The sequence below is a fragment of the Lates calcarifer genome, linkage group LG24, assembly GCF_001640805.2.
Source record: "Lates calcarifer isolate ASB-BC8 linkage group LG24, TLL_Latcal_v3, whole genome shotgun sequence".
NCBI classification, from domain to species: Eukaryota; Metazoa; Chordata; class Actinopteri; family Centropomidae; genus Lates; species Lates calcarifer.
The window spans coordinates 14,977,988-15,000,430 of record NC_066856.1 but is presented as its reverse complement, the minus strand read 5'-3'; the positions used below and the strand labels follow the sequence as shown (position 1 = coordinate 15,000,430).

The 22,443-nt window shown below is 41.8% G+C and overlaps 1 protein-coding gene across 4 annotated transcripts in view; it reads right to left on the bottom strand.

The window, feature by feature from the left end:
* slc4a2b (solute carrier family 4 member 2b) overlaps positions 1 to 22,443 on the bottom strand; it is a 37,710-nt gene that overhangs the window by 8,651 nt on the left and 6,616 nt on the right. For 2 of the 4 annotated variants that reach the window (XM_051066828.1, XM_051066829.1), the window contains exons 2-8: positions 21,792 to 21,870; positions 16,881 to 17,053; positions 5,951 to 6,119; positions 5,626 to 5,852; positions 4,362 to 4,486; positions 3,197 to 3,417; positions 1,171 to 1,307 (exon numbers count right to left, since the gene is read on the bottom strand). In XM_051066828.1, the coding sequence (XP_050922785.1) occupies positions 1,171 to 1,307; positions 3,197 to 3,417; positions 4,362 to 4,486; positions 5,626 to 5,852; positions 5,951 to 6,119; positions 16,881 to 16,940 (939 nt within the window). In that variant the 5' untranslated portion in view covers positions 16,941 to 17,053; positions 21,792 to 21,870. Of the gene's footprint in view, positions 1 to 1,170; positions 1,308 to 3,196; positions 3,418 to 4,361; positions 4,487 to 5,625; positions 5,853 to 5,950; positions 6,120 to 11,735; positions 11,887 to 16,880; positions 17,054 to 21,791; positions 22,049 to 22,443 lie in introns of those variants that run through there. The other 2 variants (XM_018700732.2, XM_051066830.1) reach the window with 2 other exon arrangements.

Genomic DNA, 22,443 nt, shown 5'->3' with positions numbered 1-22,443 from the left:
CATGCAGGTCAGTCAAAGTCTTGTGTGAAGTTAGAGTCCAAAAAACCAGGCTGGAAAATCCCCTAATTTGCATTCATTCAGTCATGTGCCGCTCTACACCTGCTGCATGCCTGTGAAATCACGCTCACACGAGTCAAACCTGCCTCTGGCCGGTCACCCAGCCTCACCTTCTGGTACCGAGCCATTTGACCGGAGTCCATGTCCAGCAGGACGCCTTCTAGCCGCGAGGCCGAGCGGTACACAACCACCGGTAACGACTGGAGGAGCGAGGAGGTGCAGGAGAGGGCTCAGACACTGACACGATCGACAGCAGCACGGGACGGGACCCTCACTCTTACACACATACTCGTAGGTAATTCTTCCACATCAAACACACGCACACCTGACAGGGACCTGTTGTTTCCCCCGGCTGCTGGGGGCTCAGAGCGCTGTATGTGAATGTGTGTGTGTGTGTTAATAAAACATAGCTCTCCCTCTCTCAGGAGCTCCCAGTGTCTAGTTACCTATGCTCCTCTGTCCCCTCGTTTTTCCTTTCCGTGTGTGAAAGGAAAGAACTCATTCATTCATTTTTAATTGTCTCCTTCCCTCCCTGTCCCATCCACAAAAGAGAGAGGGCTGCACTAAATTTGACACACTAAAACACTTCCCAGGATTTGTTATGATGGTCATATTTGAGGCATTTAAACAAAAATCTGCTTTGACACACCGTAACTATATTTAAAGGCAGTCATTTTTCTGACCATATGAATGACAGTGTTAACGTTTGTCTTCCTGATTAAATAAAAAATGATTTTATCTTGCATTTTCCACACATAATTCTGAAATCATTAGCAGTATCAGGATACATGGGTCACAAAGAACATTTTAATGAGCCAACCTTTGGCTCTAGAAAACTGTGAAACTTTAAAAAATAAATATTTTCTGATATTTATTAGACTAAACAATTAATCTTGGCGTAGAATTGGTGGCATTTTACAATGGAGTCACAGATTGCTCCTTTAATGTTACCACAATTAATATTTTTAATCCCTGTCCTGTATGTCCATTAAGGCTGAGATGATGAGGCTTAAAAAAGGCTATATCTGGAACAAAAACCAACCGAGGTCTGCATTAGCTGACGTTAAGTACTGCATGTCTCTTCTCAATGCTAGAGAGTGCGTAATGTTTCACCTCATGTGGGGTTCGGTCCTGCTTGCGGGTGCGAGTGGTCGGCTCTTTGTGGTCTTTCCCAGTGTGCACCACTTGTCCCTTGGTGCTCTTTCTGACCAGGTGTCTGCGCACGCCAGGGACATCTTCAAAACGATGACCTGGTCGAGCAGAGAGGAGAAGAGCAGAGGAGTGAGATGTGTTGAAGAATATACTTTACAGTTTGCTTCTGCAGAACTCAGCCTGCAACACTTTGACCTTTCACCAGAAGTTAAAATCTCAGCCCACCAAGTCACAGTAGGGAGTAGGGTTACTCATGTTGGCAGCATACCAGACATTGAAAAGGATATGGCGAGAGACACTGGATGGCACAGATACAACACTGTGAGTAGAAATTGTGCTGTCAGGTGTTGTAAGTTCAAAGATTGATCCACCTGCTGGCACTCTGATCCTTAAAACTGAAAGAATGTTTGCTGCAAATACACATATTTATCAGAAGGATGCAAAAGCCTAGTAGCAAAGAGTAGGAGAAAATCCCTTCATCAATACCGTCTTACCTTCAACATCACTTGTAAATCCTATGTAACAAACAGTGAAGCTTTTAAGGGTCCTCATCAATGTTTTAACTCTCTCTGTGTTCTAGCTTTACTTGCACAGTCTCTTCAACTCCTACTGAGAAGGTCCATTATCAAGCTGCTCCATGATGTGTTCACTGGTGTGTGAGTGAAGTTTGGGGCAGACTCTGGAGTAACATGGGGCCTGACTGGCATGTAGCTCCTGACGGAAAGAGGAGGGTATGTGGTGGGCGTTGGGTTAGTGCTGGCACGGCATCCTGACTACGTGACCCCCTCGAGTGTGTGACTTGCGCTTAAATTTTGGCAAATCTGAAAAAAAGTTGCAATTTCTTGACCGGTGTCTGAACCCATCAGAATGCATCAGTGAGCAGAGGTGTAAATTTGCTCAGGTCGAACGAAAGGGGAGGAGCAGCGATCTAATAATTCCTGTTGTTGAGCAGCAGCCAGAGACAGAGACTTTCCCAGGATGATTTACGGTGGCGGGAAGGAGATAAAAGAAGACAGAGAATAACTGGTGATGAACCTGCAGGGAGGCTCGACTCTTTGTCACTAAGCCCCATAATGACCAAATATCTGGACAATATCAAGCCAATACCTCAATCCACAGCTTCTTTATTTTGCCTCTGAGTCTACTTAACTCTTCCCCTTGTTTCACTCCACTAATAATTAAAGGTTTTGAACTAGATCCAGGTTTTGCAATCAACTACCATGATGGCTTGGGCCTGAGTCCAGGGGCCTCAGCTGACAGCGGGAACGGCTAATTTAATAACGCGGGCAATGTCTGCCACACTCTCTGATAAGCTGCTGCTCTCTGCTGAGGGGTCAGCTCCCTGACGTAAATCTCCCCGTCCCCGAACGTAACCCCACGCTGGGCTGGGGGCCCGGGAAAGTCACAGGGCAGCGGGGAGCAGACGGCAATGTAGAAGGGGTCTTGAGGTGGCCCCTGTCCCTCACACTGATGTTTCTGGAGGAATCCAGGCATCAAAAAAGCCAAGACACGACAACAACACATAGGTAGTGAAGAGATAAAAAACGAGGGACTGAAAATTATAAGATACGCAAAACGCCATCACAAAGTGACAAACTACAACCACATTTTGGCTGCTAGTAGCTAGCATGCTATGTGTTTTTAGCAGCAGTACATTAAAGTTGTGGGCGATAAAACCATGAGCTGAAAGACACTAAAATGTCATGTAGAGCTGAGGGGAACTGCAGAGTTGGTGATGATTCGCTGTGGGTTTGTTACTAAAAGTAACCTCTTTAACATTCAAGTAGTCATGTGATCTATTATTAATAAAGGTATTTATAAAAATATTGATTATAGAAGGTTTAAATAAACACAAAGGGTTAGAAAATGAACATTACTTCCTTCTGGAATAAAGGTGACAACAAATAAAAACTTAAACTCACAATAAATTTCACATAAAAATATTTCTTCACAAAAGTCTGCAAAGTGACATTTTGTCTATACTCACTCTTGATGCCGTCCAGGTCAGCGGAGGCCAGCGTCTGAGCCTCGCTCTCATCAGTGGGGATACGCTGGTACTTGGCCTGCTCTGCACCCGTCATGTTGCCTGTACGTCGACGCTCCTGCAGGTCGTAGCTGCGGCTGGCAGATGACACCCGGGCCAGCGGTATGTGTTCAGGTGGCGCTGTCTGGGGAGAGGGGCTCGAAGTCTCGGATGAGATCGGCTTACTGGATAAAAACAGAGAAACATGACAAAGCTGTAGCGCAGAATTTGTTTTTGTTATTTTTCTTTCGATGATTAACTATTTTCACCAAACATAACTTATAAAAAACATAAAGTTATAGATGACTTTTCACAAAGTAAAACATGCCTTAAAAACTCACCTTTTACTGCTCTTTTTTGTAGTGACTTTCTTTCTCTCTCTAACACATTACCATTTGAATATCACAGGAATAGTTCCTCTGCACTTTAGTTGCACTGATTGCTCGATTACCATCTTCTGATTCAGGCATTAGACCGTTCCACTGCTGCTCCTTCTATAATATACTTGCATCTCACAGCTTAAAACACATTGCTTTTGAGATTTAGATACTCAAAAAATGTAAAAAAGTACTCAGACAAATCCTCCAAAACTCTTTAAAACAAACATAATGAACTCACCTTCCTTTCAGTATCAATTCTCTTCCAAAAAAATACTTTTTCCCCTCAACTTTCCTCCTTTCCTAGATACAAATCCCCTGTGACTGCACCGCTCTCTGATAGACTGAAAATGAGAAAAGCGTGTAAATGCAGCTTTATCCTAGCTCAGATTAAACCCTCATCAAGAGGAAAAGTAAATGTCACAGGTGGAGCCTGGGGCAGCTGAGGTGTGTTGTGTCCTCTAGAGCGACAGGTGATATATGGGTCTCTGTGGAGAGGATTACTCTGGTCCATCAGATCGAGCCCAGCAGGGCCACTGGATGCCAGAGACATGGTAACGTACAGTGTGTACCTCGCTGGCCAATTAGACATGTGCTCGAGTGAAGCGACCCAATCAGAGCAGCAACATTTCAGCAACATTGCAAAAACATGCATTACGCAATCATTGCAGCAGGTGAGGCATGAATAGAAACCTAGAGTGTCTCAGGCCTCATTTGTTTCTTATTTATTCCAAGAACTATACTGGACTCACTCTGTGGAAGATGCATTTTCACTATCTGTTCCGAGGCCAGACTGTGGTACAATGTCGAGCGCTCGGGCCGGGTGAGGACTCTCTTTGCCGCGCTTGGCCACTTGGTCTTCATCCGAAAGAAAGAACTGTGTGAGAGAACAAGTTAAATGAAGAACTTCTGATATCAGATCCAAACAGTGGACAAACAAATGCCTAACAGCCATGTGAACATCAATCTAAAGAAGAGAATTTAGGAGTATCTATCGATCTAGAGTCTCTTAATAGACCCATAGAGTCCAGTTCTGTATACATCAGTAAAATGGGAATTAGAACAAAATTTACTAAGTAACACAACACACATCCACAAATTCCACAGAAATGGAGGGAATTTGATTGTAAAAAAGTTAATTTAATTTCACATTAAAAATAATAAATAGTGGACACCATGTCAACCCTGTGGCCACTGACAGACTGAACACTTATCTTTCTATTACCTAACTATACTTTATTTTTAGGGCTGGTCTTAATCTTCCACTTTTATATAATGTATTACATATTCCTTCAGGATAAAAATAACAAAGTTGAAGGGGTGAAGTTGTGTTGGCTCATAATGCTACTCACTTCCTTATCAAGTTGTCTTGTCATGTGATTTACATATTTTTAACACAAAGAGACATTTTAGGTTATGAGATTTGTAACAGAAGTATAACAGTAGAACAGTTAAATGAAAAGTTGCTTATCTCAAACATGCTCTACAAATTCTGTAGAGTGCATACTATTTATTTACACACTGATCAGGTTAAATCTGGTCCTGTTCTGTGAAGAATAATAATAACAGCCAAACATGAAACCCACTGATGAATGATTAAGACTATACTGAAATATTCATAGAGGAAAATATGGTAATCCTACAACAGTGAGTGAGTGGGTTGGGTATCAGAACATGGACTGTAGCCATTTGTGCTGCCGCACATTCCTGAATGCTCATTCACCCACATCTTAATGCAAATCGCCGCAGACATAAACAGCAGCTTTGAACCTCTCAACACCCACATTAATAGGCATTCTCATTTTCTCTGGACATAAAACCAAGATATAAAAGCAGGCAAGACTAGAGCCTGACCACTAATGCATATCAGAGGGTAAATTAATCAAAACAATTGCTAGTTGCAGCCCTAGTTTTTATATAAACAAGTGAAAATCCACAATATAAGCTGAAAAAGAATACCGTGCAATACATCTGTACTGTCAAAATAACAAGACTAACATGAAGTCAAACGATTACCTCCACATCTTTGGTTTTCTCTGAGTCAGATGGAGCTGAGGTCGTCTCTGTCCCCTCCTCTTCTTCTTCGTCTTCATCCTCTCCTTCCTCTATGGGGCCACTGCTGGGAACATGGCTGCTTTTATGATCTTTGTCCTTCTTCCTTTTCTTGCTGCTCTTCTTCCTGCGCCCCTCGGGGGGCAGTTTGGACAGAGGTCGGTGAATATGATGAGAGGAGTGACGGTGGTCTGTGTAGCAGACAGAGCAGAAATATTGCCACAGATGCTATCATGGCTGACTGTGGGAAATTGAAACGCAAACAACTATGATGCGTTTGTGTGCTTACATTCGATGTCCTCCTCATGGTAGTTGTGGTGCTGCTCATCAGGTACGACAGCAGCAGGGCTGAGGATCTGCTGGAAGCGCTGGACGCCCAAGGCTTTGTTCAGGTCCCCGTCATCCTCTTCTTCTGAGCGTGGGGTCCCATGTAGTGATGAGGCAGCAGGGGCCTCTGGCTGCAACATAAAACAACACAACAAATAAATAAAAAGAAACAAACATCAAACTTCTGAGGTGTTTCTGGGACTGTTTCATCATGAAGGACTAATTTTTTGACACATCTCGAGTATGAACATAGAACTCAGTCAAAACCTGCTTTGAATTAGTATGCAGGATTTATAGTGTGTGTTTGCCTTTCGCTTAAATCAACACTAGAGGGAGTTGTGGTGCTGTGAATACAACACACTCAGGGCATCATATGACGAGCACCCTCATGCATGCATTCTTGAAAATAAGCTTTAAATTGGAAACAATAGCCATGTGCTTTGATCAGTTACTCTTTTTCCGTGCTGTGGTGTGACAGGGATCATGTGGGTGATAAGAGATCTGTTTTCTTGCAGCAGGACGCGGTGCCCTGCTGCGCCTTGCCCTGCCGGTGGGATGTTGTGATAAGGATCGTCTGGAGCGATACTCCAGCTAACAGGGCTGTGTTGCAGACACCTCACGGCAGAGTAAATGTTGCTATGGCTACTGCGAAGGTGTCTCCCACCCTGCGGTGAACCCTTCCTGTGGCAAAACTCAGGGCCCACAAGTCATCTGATGCTCCCTCAAGTGGTTCTCAGGACACCCAACATATCAGTCATTTATTAGGTTTTCATGCAGGGAGCCACAGAAATACGTGAGGTACGTGATGGGATATAATTACTCTCCTCCCACCTGCAGCTCCTGCTTTTGTGTCAAACTCAATTGCAATTGCAGCAGTAGATTGTAATTAAATACAGTACATATATTCAAGAACTGAACCTAGATAAAATACTCCATTTTACAATATGCAACTGTATAGCTCTATTACATCTCTATTATAGCTCTAAATTTTCACTTACCCCTCTTCATTTATTTGACTGCTGTAGTTACTAGTTTATTTTTATGTTAATGTTAATTTTAAACAAAAAAATATAAGCTGATAAAATCCAACACATTTTTCAAAATTAAACCATTGGTTAAAAAAAAAAAACTGGCTTGTGACCCTGAATGCAGTGAATACAAATTTGTGTGGCAGGACTTTGTTATTTCCTTCTTTCCTCCTCCATTAATCATCTCATAACCTTTTAGATTTATCTGGTGACCCTCTGGAGGGCTGGGAGGAACTGGGCTAAACTAACTGACTGTACATAATGTAGTTAAAAGTAGATCCATCGTGACCATCTACAAATGTAAAATGCTGCTTTCCTACTGATGCGTCAGTATTAACAATCTAATAATGTGATATATGATGATACATCAGTCACAGGAACTATGTTCTGCAGAACCTCTACTTTCACTTCTAATACTTTTAAGTACATTTTGCTGATAATAATATGTTTAATAATATTTCTGTGTTTCCTTCCGCCAACTTAAATCAACACAAGAACAAAAACTATATACACACACGATGCAAACCCGCTTTGTATTGTCCACACCACATTCTCTATAGCTTCATGTACAAGAAGTCCTCTATGCTCCACTTTTAACACATTAAGCTCATCAAATCCATCAAGATGAGAAAACGTGATCTGGAAACTCATGATACTTGACGCCCAACAGATGTTCATGAATTAAGGCATGTCAGCAGAAAGTGTGAAAAACTGATTCCCATGACCAACAGGACCATGCTGTTTCTTACTATGAGCTGTTTTTACATGCCACACACAGGTGACAGATGCAGAAAAACCCTGTCCTGGGCTGTAGACCAGCAGAGAGTTATGAGTAAAAAGAAGAGACAGGTCAGATCGTTGGGCACAAATTCAATATTGACCCAAGGTCCAATTCATCATGTAGCTTTTTTCCCCCCTGACAGATCAACAAGAGACTCAAAAAGAAGAGTGAACACACTCACCCCAAAGACAATGCAGCAACACTGACACTTAAAGCAGAAGAGCAGATTTCTTAAAAACAGCCTAAATGGAAAATGTGGCTTTTTAAATCTCCAGATTTTGAGTTAAATCAAAAAAATTAAATAGAGAACCTTTTGATTTGTGTAATCAGGTATCACTCTGCATCTGCATCACTGTCTCAATACTTGAAAATTTAATTAGATGACTAATCCAAAAAACCTGGAACGCACGTATCCTCACCAGATGAGCGAAACCCGCGGAGTGCTGTTACACAATCCGGCAGTTTATTTTTACAGAGCTCTCATTCATATCTCGGTTTCACAGTGAATCCCTAGAGGTGGGAGAGATGTGTGAGGGATTCTCAAGGAGGTGAGAGAATTTTCCACAACCGGAGCCATGTGCAAAAACAAGCCCAAGGAGAGCTGAGTAAAAACAAAACTGACCAGACAATGAAGAAACCCGTGACAAAGAGTAATATTTTCTGACTTCAGCAAGGAATTTAAGAGACTTACCTCACTCATGGCAACGTGAGCTTTAATCACAGTCAGTGGTTTTTTTGGTGGCAACAAGCGTCAGAGCCCTCCACCATGACAACACTGGAGCTGTGACCCTCAACACCTCTATTAAGAACTGCAGGCAGGAGCTATCCCTCTCCCCCTGCTTATCAAAGCCTCGTGATATCCTAATCAGGGCCCTATCGGCCAACCTGCCACCTTCACCAGTCTGCTCATTGTGCCAGGGCAGAATAAACAAGACTGTCAATCTCGCTTTGAGGACAAACGCAGCCTGAAAGGACAAGCCGTGTTTGAACAGCGAGGAACAAAACCTCCAGTTGACATTCATCTCCAGGTTTTAACTTTGCTGCATGAAGCCTAAATATTGACCAAGGTGCTTTTAGTCAATGCGCCTTCAAGGGCAATGTAAATGCATAGGAACTAAACATCCCATACTTTTCAAAGGATGTAGTTTTGATGGCTAATATTGACCAAAGACATATTAAGTAACAGGCTGGAGTGAAATGTTATTAAAATGTTGTGTGGCCCATTCAGGTAAAACCACAGTTGACTAACCCTGACATGACAAATGACAAAAACAAAATATTTGAGGTTGAGCAGTGAACAAAAACACTAAATTGATAAAACTACAATAAGTGATTAACCAAATAAAACAGCTGTGTGTGGAAGATTTTAGAAAAGATTCCCAAATCTTCAGTCAGACTAATTCTGTCTATGAGCTGTGGAGTATTACTGCAGGCATGTTGGTAGATTTCCAGCAGAGCATTCTTGTAATTTCTGAGAACAGTGGCACTAATCTTGTAAAGGCAATCAGTACACTCCCAATAATGCATTAGAATTTGAATTTATGCTCACTTTTGGGAATTAGCTGGCCAGGAAGCCAATTCATTGTACGTGCATTGGAGATTTTAACCCTTACGGAGAAATATCACTGAACAGAAAAGACTGTGCTGTAAATGAATAAATAAATAAATTTAAGAGGCAAAAGTAATTTAATGTTCTTTCCCTTTTGCTTAAACCAACACTGTGTAACTTTTACTGAGCAACAGCAGCCTCTGCAGCCACAAGTGGTTGTTAGGATGGTCAAAAGGTATATATCCCTCATGATTCCTTGCTTCCCAAAACCAGAAGTGCTGTCGCTGTGACAAAGACATTTTCAAAGTTTCCTCACTGGATATCAGAGCTGAACACTGGTTTTTAATGACTTTACTCTTGAACTTGCTGGGCCTGATTTCCGGTAGTTTGAGTCACTGACTATCACTCGCTTACGCACTTCTCGTGGGAGATCCGGCCCAATCAACCAAAGTTACATGGAGCAAGAAGAGGCGTTCAGGGCATGGGAATGACAGAGGCACTATCAAAATGATTTTAAAGCTGTTATTTTAAGATAAAATAGCTGCATAATGTTGCTTTTAGATTAAGAGATTAAGAGTATACAGTTAGTTCTCTGGAGACCATGAATGCCAAGGCAATCTATCCTGTAGTCGAAATATTTCAGTCTGGACCGAAGTGGTGGACTGACAGACCAACACTGGCATCCTGAGAGCTCTATGGCTAGCATGGCTAAGATTAGTTCACCACCATGCATTTGAAATTTTAACCCAAATGCCTGACACAGCCAGCCACCAAAGACTGCAGAGAAATAAAGGTAATGTGATGTTATTGGTTTTTAGCTTAAATTAGAATATTTAGTAACTAAAAGAGTTCATAAAGTTTTAAGAAGTAGTGTGCATGTGCATGTGTATGTGTATGTGTATGTGTATGTGCATGTGCATGTGCATGTGCAGTGGCTGTATCGTTGCACAGGGCGGACACTTGAGGATGTGCGGAGGCTGCTGCAGAGGAGATTATCTGTGTCGTGAGGTAGGCTCAAATCCCACACAGTCAGCATTGGAGGGGAAAGGGCGAGATAGGCTGTGAATGTTGTAGTGATCATGTCGTACTGTGTGGCTGATGAGTCACTGCATTCCTGCAATACACAGGTCTGCAAGGAGAACCGAGTGCACAACATGCTCAGGATTTCTGATTATGATTAGAAACGAAGGAGTTGTAACCCACTTCTGTCCTCAGCCAACTGTGCATTTCATATTATGCAAGCACTGATTTTCACAACCCTCCTATTGCATCATAATTTGAAAAGGCATGTTTTCCACTGTTTGCACTGCTAAAAATAAGATCAGATATAAATTCACAGGTTTACCTTCCTCTCTAGAGATACCCTGTGATTATATTTGTATTGAAAATTGAGCTTGTAGCTTTATCATTTCTTGTTATGCAGACAGGATTTTCAGTAGCCAAACATAGATAATTTGCCTGAGGTAGTGTTTTCACCTTTTAGTTTTATCTAAATTGGAAATGTCCAGCTGATAAACTCTGCATCTGTTGTGTAAGACGGGTTCTGCAGAGGTGGCGAGATGCACGTCACAGGAAGTATATGAGTCTAGAAGAGTAATCACATGTAATAGGGATGAGGTTTTGTAAACCGCACTGTGCTGATCCTCCTATCTGAGGTCTGACAGCTCACTTCCAGAAAACCTGTCTCACCAAGAGTCACTGATATAGTTGCTATATATGGATGGAGACATGGTGACAATGTATTTTGGTGTGCACAAGTTAAGCCAAGAGTTAGATAAAAAGATTGGCATCACATAAACCTAGCCTGGTTAGCTTAGCTTAGCATAGAGACTGGAAAGAGAGGGACCCAGCTTGTCTGGCTCTGTAAAGGTAAAATCTGCTTACATATGAACACAAATTTTCATGAAAAATCATATTTAAAGAACAGTTTTATCTGTAATGTTTCTTAAGATGAAAAAATGGCTACCACAAGTTAAAGTTTTCAGTGTTACCCTGTTAAGAAATCTTTCGTAATCCACCTGATGAAATCAGAGGGGTGACTATCTGTAACTAGTGACACATTAGGTAGTAATTATTACCTTGGGTTTCTAATACCTTGGAAAAGCCATTGAGCTGTTGAAGAAGTAAAAGTGCATCTCAAAAGTTCAAGAACTGGACTGAACATTAACCAGCTACAGAGTTCGTGTTGAGGTTAAATTTACCTAAAGAAGCAAAGTCAGGCTACATATATGCTTAGAAACCTCTATTTGCACTATTTAGGATCATGTGTAATGACTGACTGGGGATGATAAGAGCAGGACTAAATGTCATGCACACAAACAGACAGCAAACCATGCTTTGGACTCACATGTTACGTTGAGGCCTCTAATCTCAAACTGAACAAACTCACCTTAGATGCATACAGAAAGTCCATCAAATTACACACATGAGTGTTGCTGCAGCCTGAAATACAGCAAGATAGCGATACTGTATTTGTTTTTCCAGAGACAAAACGAAAAACTAGAAGCGCTGACCACTTCTATGGAAGCCGTTTCCCCATTTCAGTCAACCCTCGTCACATGACCAGGGCAGGTCTTCAGGGTAGGAAGAAGACGTTACTGGGTTTCACAATGTTAGCCCTTAAAAATCCAAACAGGATTATCTGAACTCGCCCCGGCCACGCACGCACAAAAACACACATTGTTAAGGAGATAATAATTAACTTGGTCGAGTTGGAGGCAAGAGAGCAGCCAATAACTGCTAAGGCACTGTCACACAGCAAACAGTTTTATCTTTACTGAGCTTCTTAATCGCCAGGTTACCTGTTGGCAAGTCTTATTATGACTAAGCTGTATTCTAGTCCACGATATCTCAGTAAGTTTTATGACAGCTACCTGTCTTTCTGACTTTAATTAGCAATAACAACATGCAGATTGTGAACAGATTCTTGACAGAGGATGTCAATCTTCACCAAGAAAATTAGAGCTCAAGGTGGACAAAGTTAAAAAGGGCCATGCAGTAGCTCATATTTTACACAAGGATGGGCATGAATCTCAGTTTTATGGGTGTTAATGCAAGAAAGATATGTAAACCTTTTCTGCTGTTTTGATTTCTTGTGGCTATAAAGAGAATTATTTCACAATCTTGACACAACAAGGTTGTTTTATTGTGAATCCCAAAATAATTATAAACTGTGAGACGTAAATCATTAGACATTCACAAGCCATTTTTAAAAAAAATATATCTTAACCTGCATTTTTTTAAATACTTTCTTTAATTTTAATGTTTTAACTCTCATTTTCCTTTCCAGACTAGGTGTGTCAGTTGGTGAGAGAGTGAAGTGTGGTGGAGTTTTGCGATTATTGTTGAGTTGTTCCCTCTTATTTCGTTGTATGTCTTCTTATTGTCTTAGATTTTCATCTTAAAGGGCAATAAAAAGCCACGCACATAAATAATTTTGAGGAAATCTAATTAACAAGAGGCTGCTGTATTAAAAAAGGGTAAAACAAAACATTAGAAAGAGTTTAAGTTCTGTCTTTCTGCACATCTTTCATAGACCAGTAGTTAAATGTCATGGATCCACTTTCACTGCCTAAACTCTGCATTCTCAGACTTAACTGCTGGGATTTGATTTAAAGCTTGGACAGCTCTTGTGTTGTTTATGTCCAGCGAGGAAGCGCCCTTCCAGATTCCATGCAGGTACTGTATATGCAGGCGTTGCTAGTGTGGTCACGCAGTTGTGAAACACTGGAGACGGAAGCAGCTGACAGTACACAGACAAAAAACCCAAAGCTAAGGGAAAGCAGGCATTTCCTAGATGGGTGTTGTGTTGAGGAACAAAACAACACTGGTCTATCTGAATAAGAATACGCACTCTCACTTTATCTCTCAAGAGTGCAATAAAAGTCAAACCTCATGAGAATTCTCTCAAAGTAACCTCTATCACTTTTTTTGCTCCCACTGTGCAACAAACATCACGATTTCCACTCGCCTACATGTTCAGCCCACAGCACAGTGAACTATCATCAACATAGATTGTTGAAAGCCACTCTGGGAATCGTAGGACATGCTTAAGAGCACGAAGAGGGTTGAGAAAGGTGGGGATATCAGCAAAAAAAAGAGGCAATCCTTATAATTCGTGGAATAAAATCAAACATAATTAAAGCTGCGAGCAGCGTTGAACGGGCCCTCGCACCCGGCGCCCGTCGGGGGAGCGGCGACCGCGGGACCCCGGCAACCGCAGGGTCAACGCAGGTCGCAGGGCACACGCTGGCGTAACAGTTCACACTTCCCAGATGTTAAAATTTTAAATAAAAGCTTTTACGCTAATTATTTTCTGTGATAATATTTTTCAGAGCTCATCTTCTGTGACAGCTCTTGGCTCTCTTGACTGTAACCTCTCTGTGGCAGCTTCTCACAGACTCAATCAACTCCTCTTCCCCTCCCCCTCAAACACAAACACAAACACACCCACACACACACACACAAACACACAGAGAAATACCCCCTCCCAAAAGGAGATAAAACTCAGTTTTAACTTGAGTTTACAAGCTTTGAGCTTTGAGCAAAAGCATTTTTTTAAGTTCTGTTATTGGGTGCATATATAAATCATTTATGCTTAAACAAGGCTTATAATGAAGTTATTTGAACAGTGAATATCTCATCTGCCTAAAGTCAGGGCGACGCCACTAACCAGCTGTAGGGATGGGTATCATTAGGATTTTATCTTTATCCATACAGACCCCTATCATTCCAGCTCAGACTGTTACTGGTTTAAGAGAGTGAAGTTTATAGCAATTTGCAAAATTTGGAGATGAGTGACAAACTAACCAGTTAGACTACATACAGACAAGCTTTCATTTTAGCTGTTAGTAACAGTTTGCCATGAGCTTAACCAGCGTGCTGTGCTTCCTGTTAAACATGTCATGAGACTGTGGACAACGCTGAAAATATTACTTTACTAACTACTGGCCAAACAGGCGCTTTGACAAAGAAAAGGTAAAGGCCAACAGCTTTTACTTTTCAATGCACTTGTCGTCAACTTGAGTGGCTTATATTCAGCTGGTTCACCTCGACGCTGGAGGACCTAGTGAACTTTTCCTGTCGCCGTACACTGAGTAAGACGAAAAAATCAGCTGACCCCGTGTGAAATTTCCTAACTGATCAAAACCAAACTGTAAAGACAGCATCAATCCACGCTCAGCTTTGGTCAAGGGGAGACATATGGTAAGATTACATGAATTCATGTAATCTTCTTTGAGACTACAATTTCAGACTTAACTAAGTCATTCACTAGTGTCTTGGCAGCGTTTATGGGTTCTTTAGACAGGTCTCTAACTGGTTTTCTTTCCAGGGTCATTGAAATCTTTGGCTTCCTACCTCTGCCAGGCTTGTTCTGCACAGTGTGGCTCTCCTTGAATTTCTCGGTGGCGCTTCTCATTTGAGTTCTTGACGCTTGGAAATGCTGTTATAACTTTGTATATCCTTCTCCTGCTTCCTAAGCATCGACAATTCTTCAAGTCTACAGTGATTTCCTTAGTTTTTGGCATGATGCTTTCTCAAGTGACAGCTCAAATCTTAACTGAAGTTTTTATACCGCGTGTAAAGCAGCTCTTGGCTCTCCTGACTGTAACCTCTCTGTGGCAGCTTCTCACAGACTCAATCAACTCTTCTTCCCCTCCCCCCTCAAACACAAACACAAACACAAACACACACACACACACACACACACACACAGACACACACACACAGAGACCCCCTTCCAAAAACCCATCAAAGAGTAATACAATGGCTCCATCTGTAGGATAAAGTAGAGAGTCGCAACAGGAAGTTACCCCAAAATCTGAGGTTTCAAACAGGAAGTTGGGTTTCCGAACTTTGACGGGCCAGAACCGGCACACGCTTCGACCAAAACTCACAATTTTCGGAGCCAGTCTTCCAAAAAATCCTCAAGGAGGGGCTGACAACATTTGAAGTGAATCTGGTCACCCGTCTAGAAACTGGACATCACACTATAAAATATGTCATTTCCTGCTATAAATAGGTGGCGCTACAACAATTGTATGAATATTGACATATGGATGTGTGCAGATAGGTACCATTAACAATCCTGTAAAGTTTGATGCAGTTTGGACAAAGTATGGCCGAAATATAGCAAAAATAAAGCAACTTCCTGTTTCGTGGCGAGTAATCGAACTTTGAGGGGCCATAACTTCCACGCCCTTCAACAAAAACTCAAAATCTGCCGCAATTTAACATCGTCTATGTCTTAAGAACATACTATTAAGTTTTGAAGTCAATCGGATAATGCGTCTAGGACTAGTTCGCGTTCAAGCGACCCCTGGAAATGGCCAAAAACACACAATTTTTTCACCTTCCGGTCAAAATAAAAATACTTTCTGTTGGGTTTAGAATATGGCTCCAAGAGACTTTTTGGTGCGTCATGGGATGTTACATATGTGTGCAGATTTTCAGATTTTTAGGCGCAACGGGCTTGAGGGGCTGTTCCGTTTAAAAATGTAGGTGGCGCTACCGAGGCCATTTTACCACACCCATGCTCAAGACCCCTAAATTATTAAATTTTTCGCCGTGCCTGACGCGTCTGCAAATTTTGGTAAGTTTTCACGCATGTTAAGGCCCTCAAAAAGCCGATCTAAGAGGCGGAAAAAGAAGAAAAAAAATAATAATAATAATAATAATAATAAACAGACCGAAAACAAGAGGGTCCTTGCAACTCGTTGCATGGCCCCGTTGGGCCCACGCAACTCGTTGCTCGGGCCCTAATAATTCCTGGAATTCATTAACCCTTGCAAACTGATTCTATCTAGCAACATGAAAATATTCATGTGTGGATTTTTCCTTTAAGCTTGTGATATTTTCTGATTTCTGAGGTGAACTTGTTCAGAGTCTCTTGAGTTGAGGAATGCTGCTTTCTTTGGCCGCTGACCAGCTGCAGCTCCCAGCTTTGCCAGTCATGTTTATCACATCAGTCCCACCAGCAGCCGTGCAATTATGTTTTTCATTATCATGTGCCAGTATTATTTTAGTGTTTCCGACACTGGAAACCCATCAACTTAAAGAAAAGAGGAAGGAAACTGTTTTAGTGGTGGAACCGTTGACCGTTCTCCAGTACTGTAATGAAAAGGGGATTTCAACGGGAGCAGTTCTCTGTGCAGTTCTGAAGTGTTTTTGAGCTATTCTGAACATTTTTATTTTTGCAGTCAAGTACATAGGCAGGGAACTGGCTCTAAGATGAGACTAGATTTGTACACACATAGCTCTGGAGGGAACAGCATGTCCAAAATACACACTCCAATGCCAGAGAGGACGGAGAGAGCTGATGCAGCATAAATGTGAACTACACTAAAGGCAAGTAGGGAGCTGAATAGCTACGGTCTCATGCATGGAAAGAGGATAATCTGTTAATTGCGAGTGTCATCTCCTCCTGAAAAGCATTTAACCTAGTTTGTCACCATCACTCCCTCATGTGTTTTATCATGTGGCTGATGACGCTGGAGCCTGACTTGACCGGACAGACAGAATCGTGTGGACTTACACTGTGAATAACCGCTGCCACGGCATCTGTGATCTGGTTGGGAGCGCTGGGGTTGCTCATGGCTCCGCAGTGGAGTTGCTGCTGGAGAGGATCTGGAAAGCTGGTTTGGATCAGTGGCGGCTTTAGCCCTTCTCTTTCTCGCTGGGACTCAGACAGCTTTTGGGCAGCATAACCTGGACACAAGATATAGATCCAGGAGTTAGTTCACATGAAGCTGGAGATTCATCTCTCGAGGCAAACAAGAGGGAAATAGCTGTGGGCAAGTAATCTCTGAATATGAAGTACTGCCAGGAAGTAATAGGATGGTGATATATTCCAGCACAGTGGGTTTTAAATCAAATAATGTCTATGAGGTTTACTGATTTTGGGCTTAAAGGATGTTCATATCCCACAATTCAGCTGATCACGTGATCAGCTGAACCCTCCTCAAACAACAAGAAGTGAAGACAACTGCAGAGCAGGTCTGGCAGAGCATCACCTGGAAATAAACCAAGTGTGCTGATGTCTATGAGTCACAGACATTAGGCTGTCATTGTCTGCAGAGGATTTGAAACCAAATATTAAATGTGAAGACTTTATTTCAGATTATGTTGCATTGCCCAGTTACTTTGTGTTCTGCATTTATAATAAGACTATCAGTTTTCAGCGAGGCTATACGCAGACACTCTAAGTACAGCTGAGGTGGATGTAGATATATATGTAGATCTTAATATTAAAGCCACAAGTCAACACTTTAACCTCATAGCCAGCTGTGCTGGAGTGCAAAGCCAGCAAAATACAAAACACAAAGCAACATGTCTCACTGTCCTAACACTGTCTGTATTGTGACACGTAGGCTAACTGAGTAATCGACAGTTTCAGGATTTCCTGGAAATCCCTCATGTACCTTTGAGTCCCCCAGACCAGACTTCAAAACCACTAATGACTTTAACTGAATGTCATTTTTGTGATGTAGAGGAAAACTGGAGACAATTACATTATACCTGCAACATAATGGCAACAATGGCAGGAGTGGTACAATACATACCAACAGGATTTTATAAACAATGACACTCATCTTTTTTCATTTGTATGATTCATGATCTGAAGCCATGCAGCACTTCCTCCCCACCATTCAAGGTCATTAACCATTAGAGTCAGATAAGAGCCAGATAACGGCATGCTACTGTGGAGAGGACCCTTTGATAAGCGGCGGCACGTGCCTCAGCTAACCTACACGTCTGTCATTCCTGCATCGCCATTATATGACATATAACCACAGGAATCCAGAGGTGAGCATCACAACCACAGTGAGACAGTTGGAAATGTTAATGAAGATACTACAAGAGGACAGTAACTTAGAGAAGTCATAAGTAGCCAATAATAAATTCATTGTTTTGTTTTTTTTTTATTAAAAAAGTGCCAAAAATGTAGTGATTCTGACTTCTCAGATGCTGGTTTTTGACATTTTTAAAATCTTAAATAACTGTCTCATTAATTAAAAATAACAACACTGGATTGGAAGTATTGCCAAACATGATACCGTTAAACTAACTGAAGCAAAACCCATTGTTTTACAGCTGTGGACCTGAAAAACTGTCCTGTAGTCTTACTCAAGGTGTCGGACTAGCAACATTATTAACAGAGCAACGGTTTTCCCTCAGTCTAAAAGCCGAGGAAGGCCCTCTTTTGGTTCACTTTTCAGAGCCACAGTTAGAAATCACATCCTGCCAAAGGCTCCCTGGCTCTCTGACAGCAGCTATCAAAGAAACGATAAGCCTCCCTGATGCCTGAGCACAATCATATCAATGACCTTGTTGACAGCAAGGGATTTCTAAGAGTTATGCTTCACTGAAGTACAATCAATGACAAGGGATGCAGGAGTATGTAGGAGCTGGACAGACTGACAGACATGGATTAAACAAACACATTAGCTTACTCTTCATTTGCTCTGCCAAGCCACTTATGTTAATTACATACATCTGCAATCTGTGCAGCCGATAAAGGAGTCTACTACTAGTGTGGCTTGGTGAGATTGAAGATTACTTTCTCAGTAAACCTAGACCCCACCACTGTGGAAGAGGCAGGGCTGGCTACACAGGGATAAAGTTACAGAACCCTGGGATCCTTGGCGAAAACCATGGGAACCAGCTTATCTACCTCAGGGCATGTCTGTAATAATACCGTTAGGATAACAATAATGATCAGAAGAAGAAAACAACAATACTGACTGCAATTGCCTGAGTAGGCAACTAGATATAAAATCATGCCCTCCCTAAATGATCTGAATATTTTGTCTGCTGTCAGGTACAATCAGTCTGTCAGAGGTCTGAATAAAAAGGAACTGGTTGTCCCTTGTGTAATAACTGAAATGCCAAAAAGGGGCATGGATGAGTGCTGACAGTGCAAGAGGAAGCGAGGACAAGATGCTCTGTATTTCTCCTGGAAGAAGCTCATCACGTCTTCCCAGAGTCGCCTAGAGAAGTCAAGTACCTTGCAAACTGTTCCTAAAAGAAGACGAGGAGTGTGGAATTTATTTTCCCAGACTCCACAACTTTTCCATACTAGATTTAGTCACAGCCTCAAATGTGAGCACACAAGGCTTTGGGAAAACTATCCTTCTGGGAGGAAGTAAGTATGAAAACAGGAAGAAGGTAACTGCTACAGACTGCCGCCTGTCAGGAGGAGCCATAAACTTATTAAAAAAAAATGGAAACATGGGATTCTTTCTAGTATCTATAATGTCAGACCAATGTCGGGAGTTGACCGAAAAACGTGTGTACGCATGGACCTGGACCTATATTCCAGAGTTAATCTGGGTTAATACGAAATGTATTATCAACCTTTAAGTCTACACTCTTACATTATAGGTTAACTCAACTTGTCACAGCATAACAGGCTGCCATCCTCATCTGTCCCTCCCACAAACAGAGAAGACGCTAAGAGCACAGAAACAATCATGTCAAGTGTGTGAGGATGCCAAAGCAACGGTCATCTACAGAGAGTAAATAACAACTACAGCACTATTTCAGTTCAAATTACACATGTATCTAACATTACCTGCAAATGTACCAGTCACAAATAAGGAGACTGAGGAAAAGCTCCTCTGTTTATAGGTCAAAATTCATTTCATTTCCTATTTGACTGACTTGACAGCTGACAGTGTGCAACCTGCTGTTTATAGCCTCTGAAGTAACATTGCAGTGATTCTGAGGAACTAACATCTCCTTTCCTATCTACAGGCTGATCATATTAACCCCAGATGATTTATCTTGAAATTAATCTGAATATCACCAAAATGTTGACATTTCCTGTCATATCTTTGGAGGTAGGGGATAGATCAGAGCCGGGTTTTGTCATTTTTTGTCATTATTGAGATGTATGATACACACTTGGTGGTGACTCATCTGTCCCACACAGATTTATGTACCTGACACAGTCTCTTTGGTATGTTGTAAATGTTAAGTATTGATCAAAATGCCCTGGTTACTTCCTGAGAAGTATTTATTTAGAATGTAAGGCACATTTTAGACACTTAAAGGGAAAAGAAGGACAGAGCTAGAGAAAAAACATCAAACATCAACCTGGCACTTTCATTATAGTGACTTTTTGAGTGAAGTGAAGTGAAGTTTGAGGAGAGTTCTGCATTAGGAGGTTTGAGAAGTGATGAGTTAGCACAAACTCCCCACTGAACATTTTAGAAATGGCAAAGTCAGTTTTTCAATCGAGGCGAAGACCTGTTTGTCAGAAAGGTTAATTTGCTTCTTAGCCGTCTTTTACTGTAATCCCAAGTGACCTTTTATGGTAATTTAGGCAAAAGGTTAAAAATTCCTCCTCATAATGATATTAAGGGAAAGGAGCGAGACAGCCCGACGACTGGACAGAGGTTACGAGCCAGACTCAAAGTCACGACACAAGCCCACATGCGTCTAAAACCGGCCTTGTGCCAGGACGCCCCGGCCGGGCCCGGCTTCAATCGGCAGCTTGGCACGCGAGTGTGGACCACAGACTGCACGCTCATCTACAAATTCTATCAAAAAGGCGTAATTAAAGAGCAGTTCAATAAAATATACAAACTGACAATAAAAATGCCTGTCCAGAAATAGAAGCTTGATCACAATGTCCAAACCTCAACCAACAGACAGGCCTGTACTTTTAAAAGCAGGACAATAACAGAGAGCAAAGGAGCAGTTTAAGGTTTCATTAGAGAACTGGCTCAAAAATAAGAGCATGATCCATTTGCTTCTGTTTAGCAGACAATGCATTTCTAGAAAGAGACAAAACTGATTGTGTAGTTGTGATAGTCCCAAGTGACATGGAGATAATTTCTGGCCTTTTTTATCTAACACAATAACACACTGTGGTGTTCTGCTGTAAATTCACAGAATTGACACTATTATCACTGATTGAAGACTCATGCAAGAGCTGAAAATCAAGGAAATAAGGTCTGTGCTTTAATGCTGCTCTAAATGGTCAATTCTGAATCAACTGCAGCATTTAGAGAGCGATCACTTCCAAAAAACATGGCCTTTTAAAAGGCTGTAATTTAGGATTTCTAACACTGGAGAAGCATGTTTGTTCTACTTAAATTTAAGTGTGTGTTTGAGGGGTTTTTCTGCTGTGTAACCTGTGGAACTGAGCAGGGTTTGTTTAAAACTCTCCATGCTACAGCTGACTCAGCTCTACTCCTTATCCCAACTAGATATGAAGAAAGTGTGACAATAACAGGAAGAATCTTGTTAAGTTTGATTAGACATGACTTAAACAACGGCTCTGGTCACCTAATTAAGGACTAACCCACATAAACAATGAATTAAATGGATGATAAATTAAATGGAAAAACAACAAACAGTACAAAGTGACTAATAAGACGATGTTAAAACATGACAAATGGTCAAGAAACACAAAAAGAGGTCCGTGATTGTACCATACCTTTGTGTGCTTATTGCAGAGAAGCCACCGCAGACATTGTAGTGCAATTCTGAACTCTGCTGTGAAGAGCGACCCGGGGCTGGTCAGAGTGCAGGACAAAAACAAACAGAGGGAGAAAGGAGAGAGAGAGAAGGGGACAAAAGAGAACAAGAGTTAGAGATGTGGAGCGTGCGAGTCGGGCGATCATCTGCTGTGCTGCCTCTCGTCGAGCCAACTGCTCTCTCAGACCAACATGCAACGACTGATAACAGCAGCCTTCCTCCTCAGGATTATGTTTCCTCCTCCAGCCTGCTGACAAGTAGCCATGTGACTCCAGGACCCATTCAACACTGAGTCAGAGGCTGCTGCTCAGACACACAACTCTATGTGTCTGTATCGCACATGCACACACACATGCACACACACAAATTACCTCAAGCTTAAGGAGGAAATTCAACCCCAATGATCAATATCTGTCTCTAACAGACTATAACAGTGGCTTTGTTTTTAGACCAGTGCTTCCCAACCCCTTTTTGGTTTTTGACCCCTTGCAAGAAATCACTGTCTACCAGCCACTCCTCATCACTGGTTACAGATTTCTACCAACTGTGATGAGTGATTATCCTGACTTTATTATGCACAAAAACAGGACCAGCAGTCTTACATGCTGGTG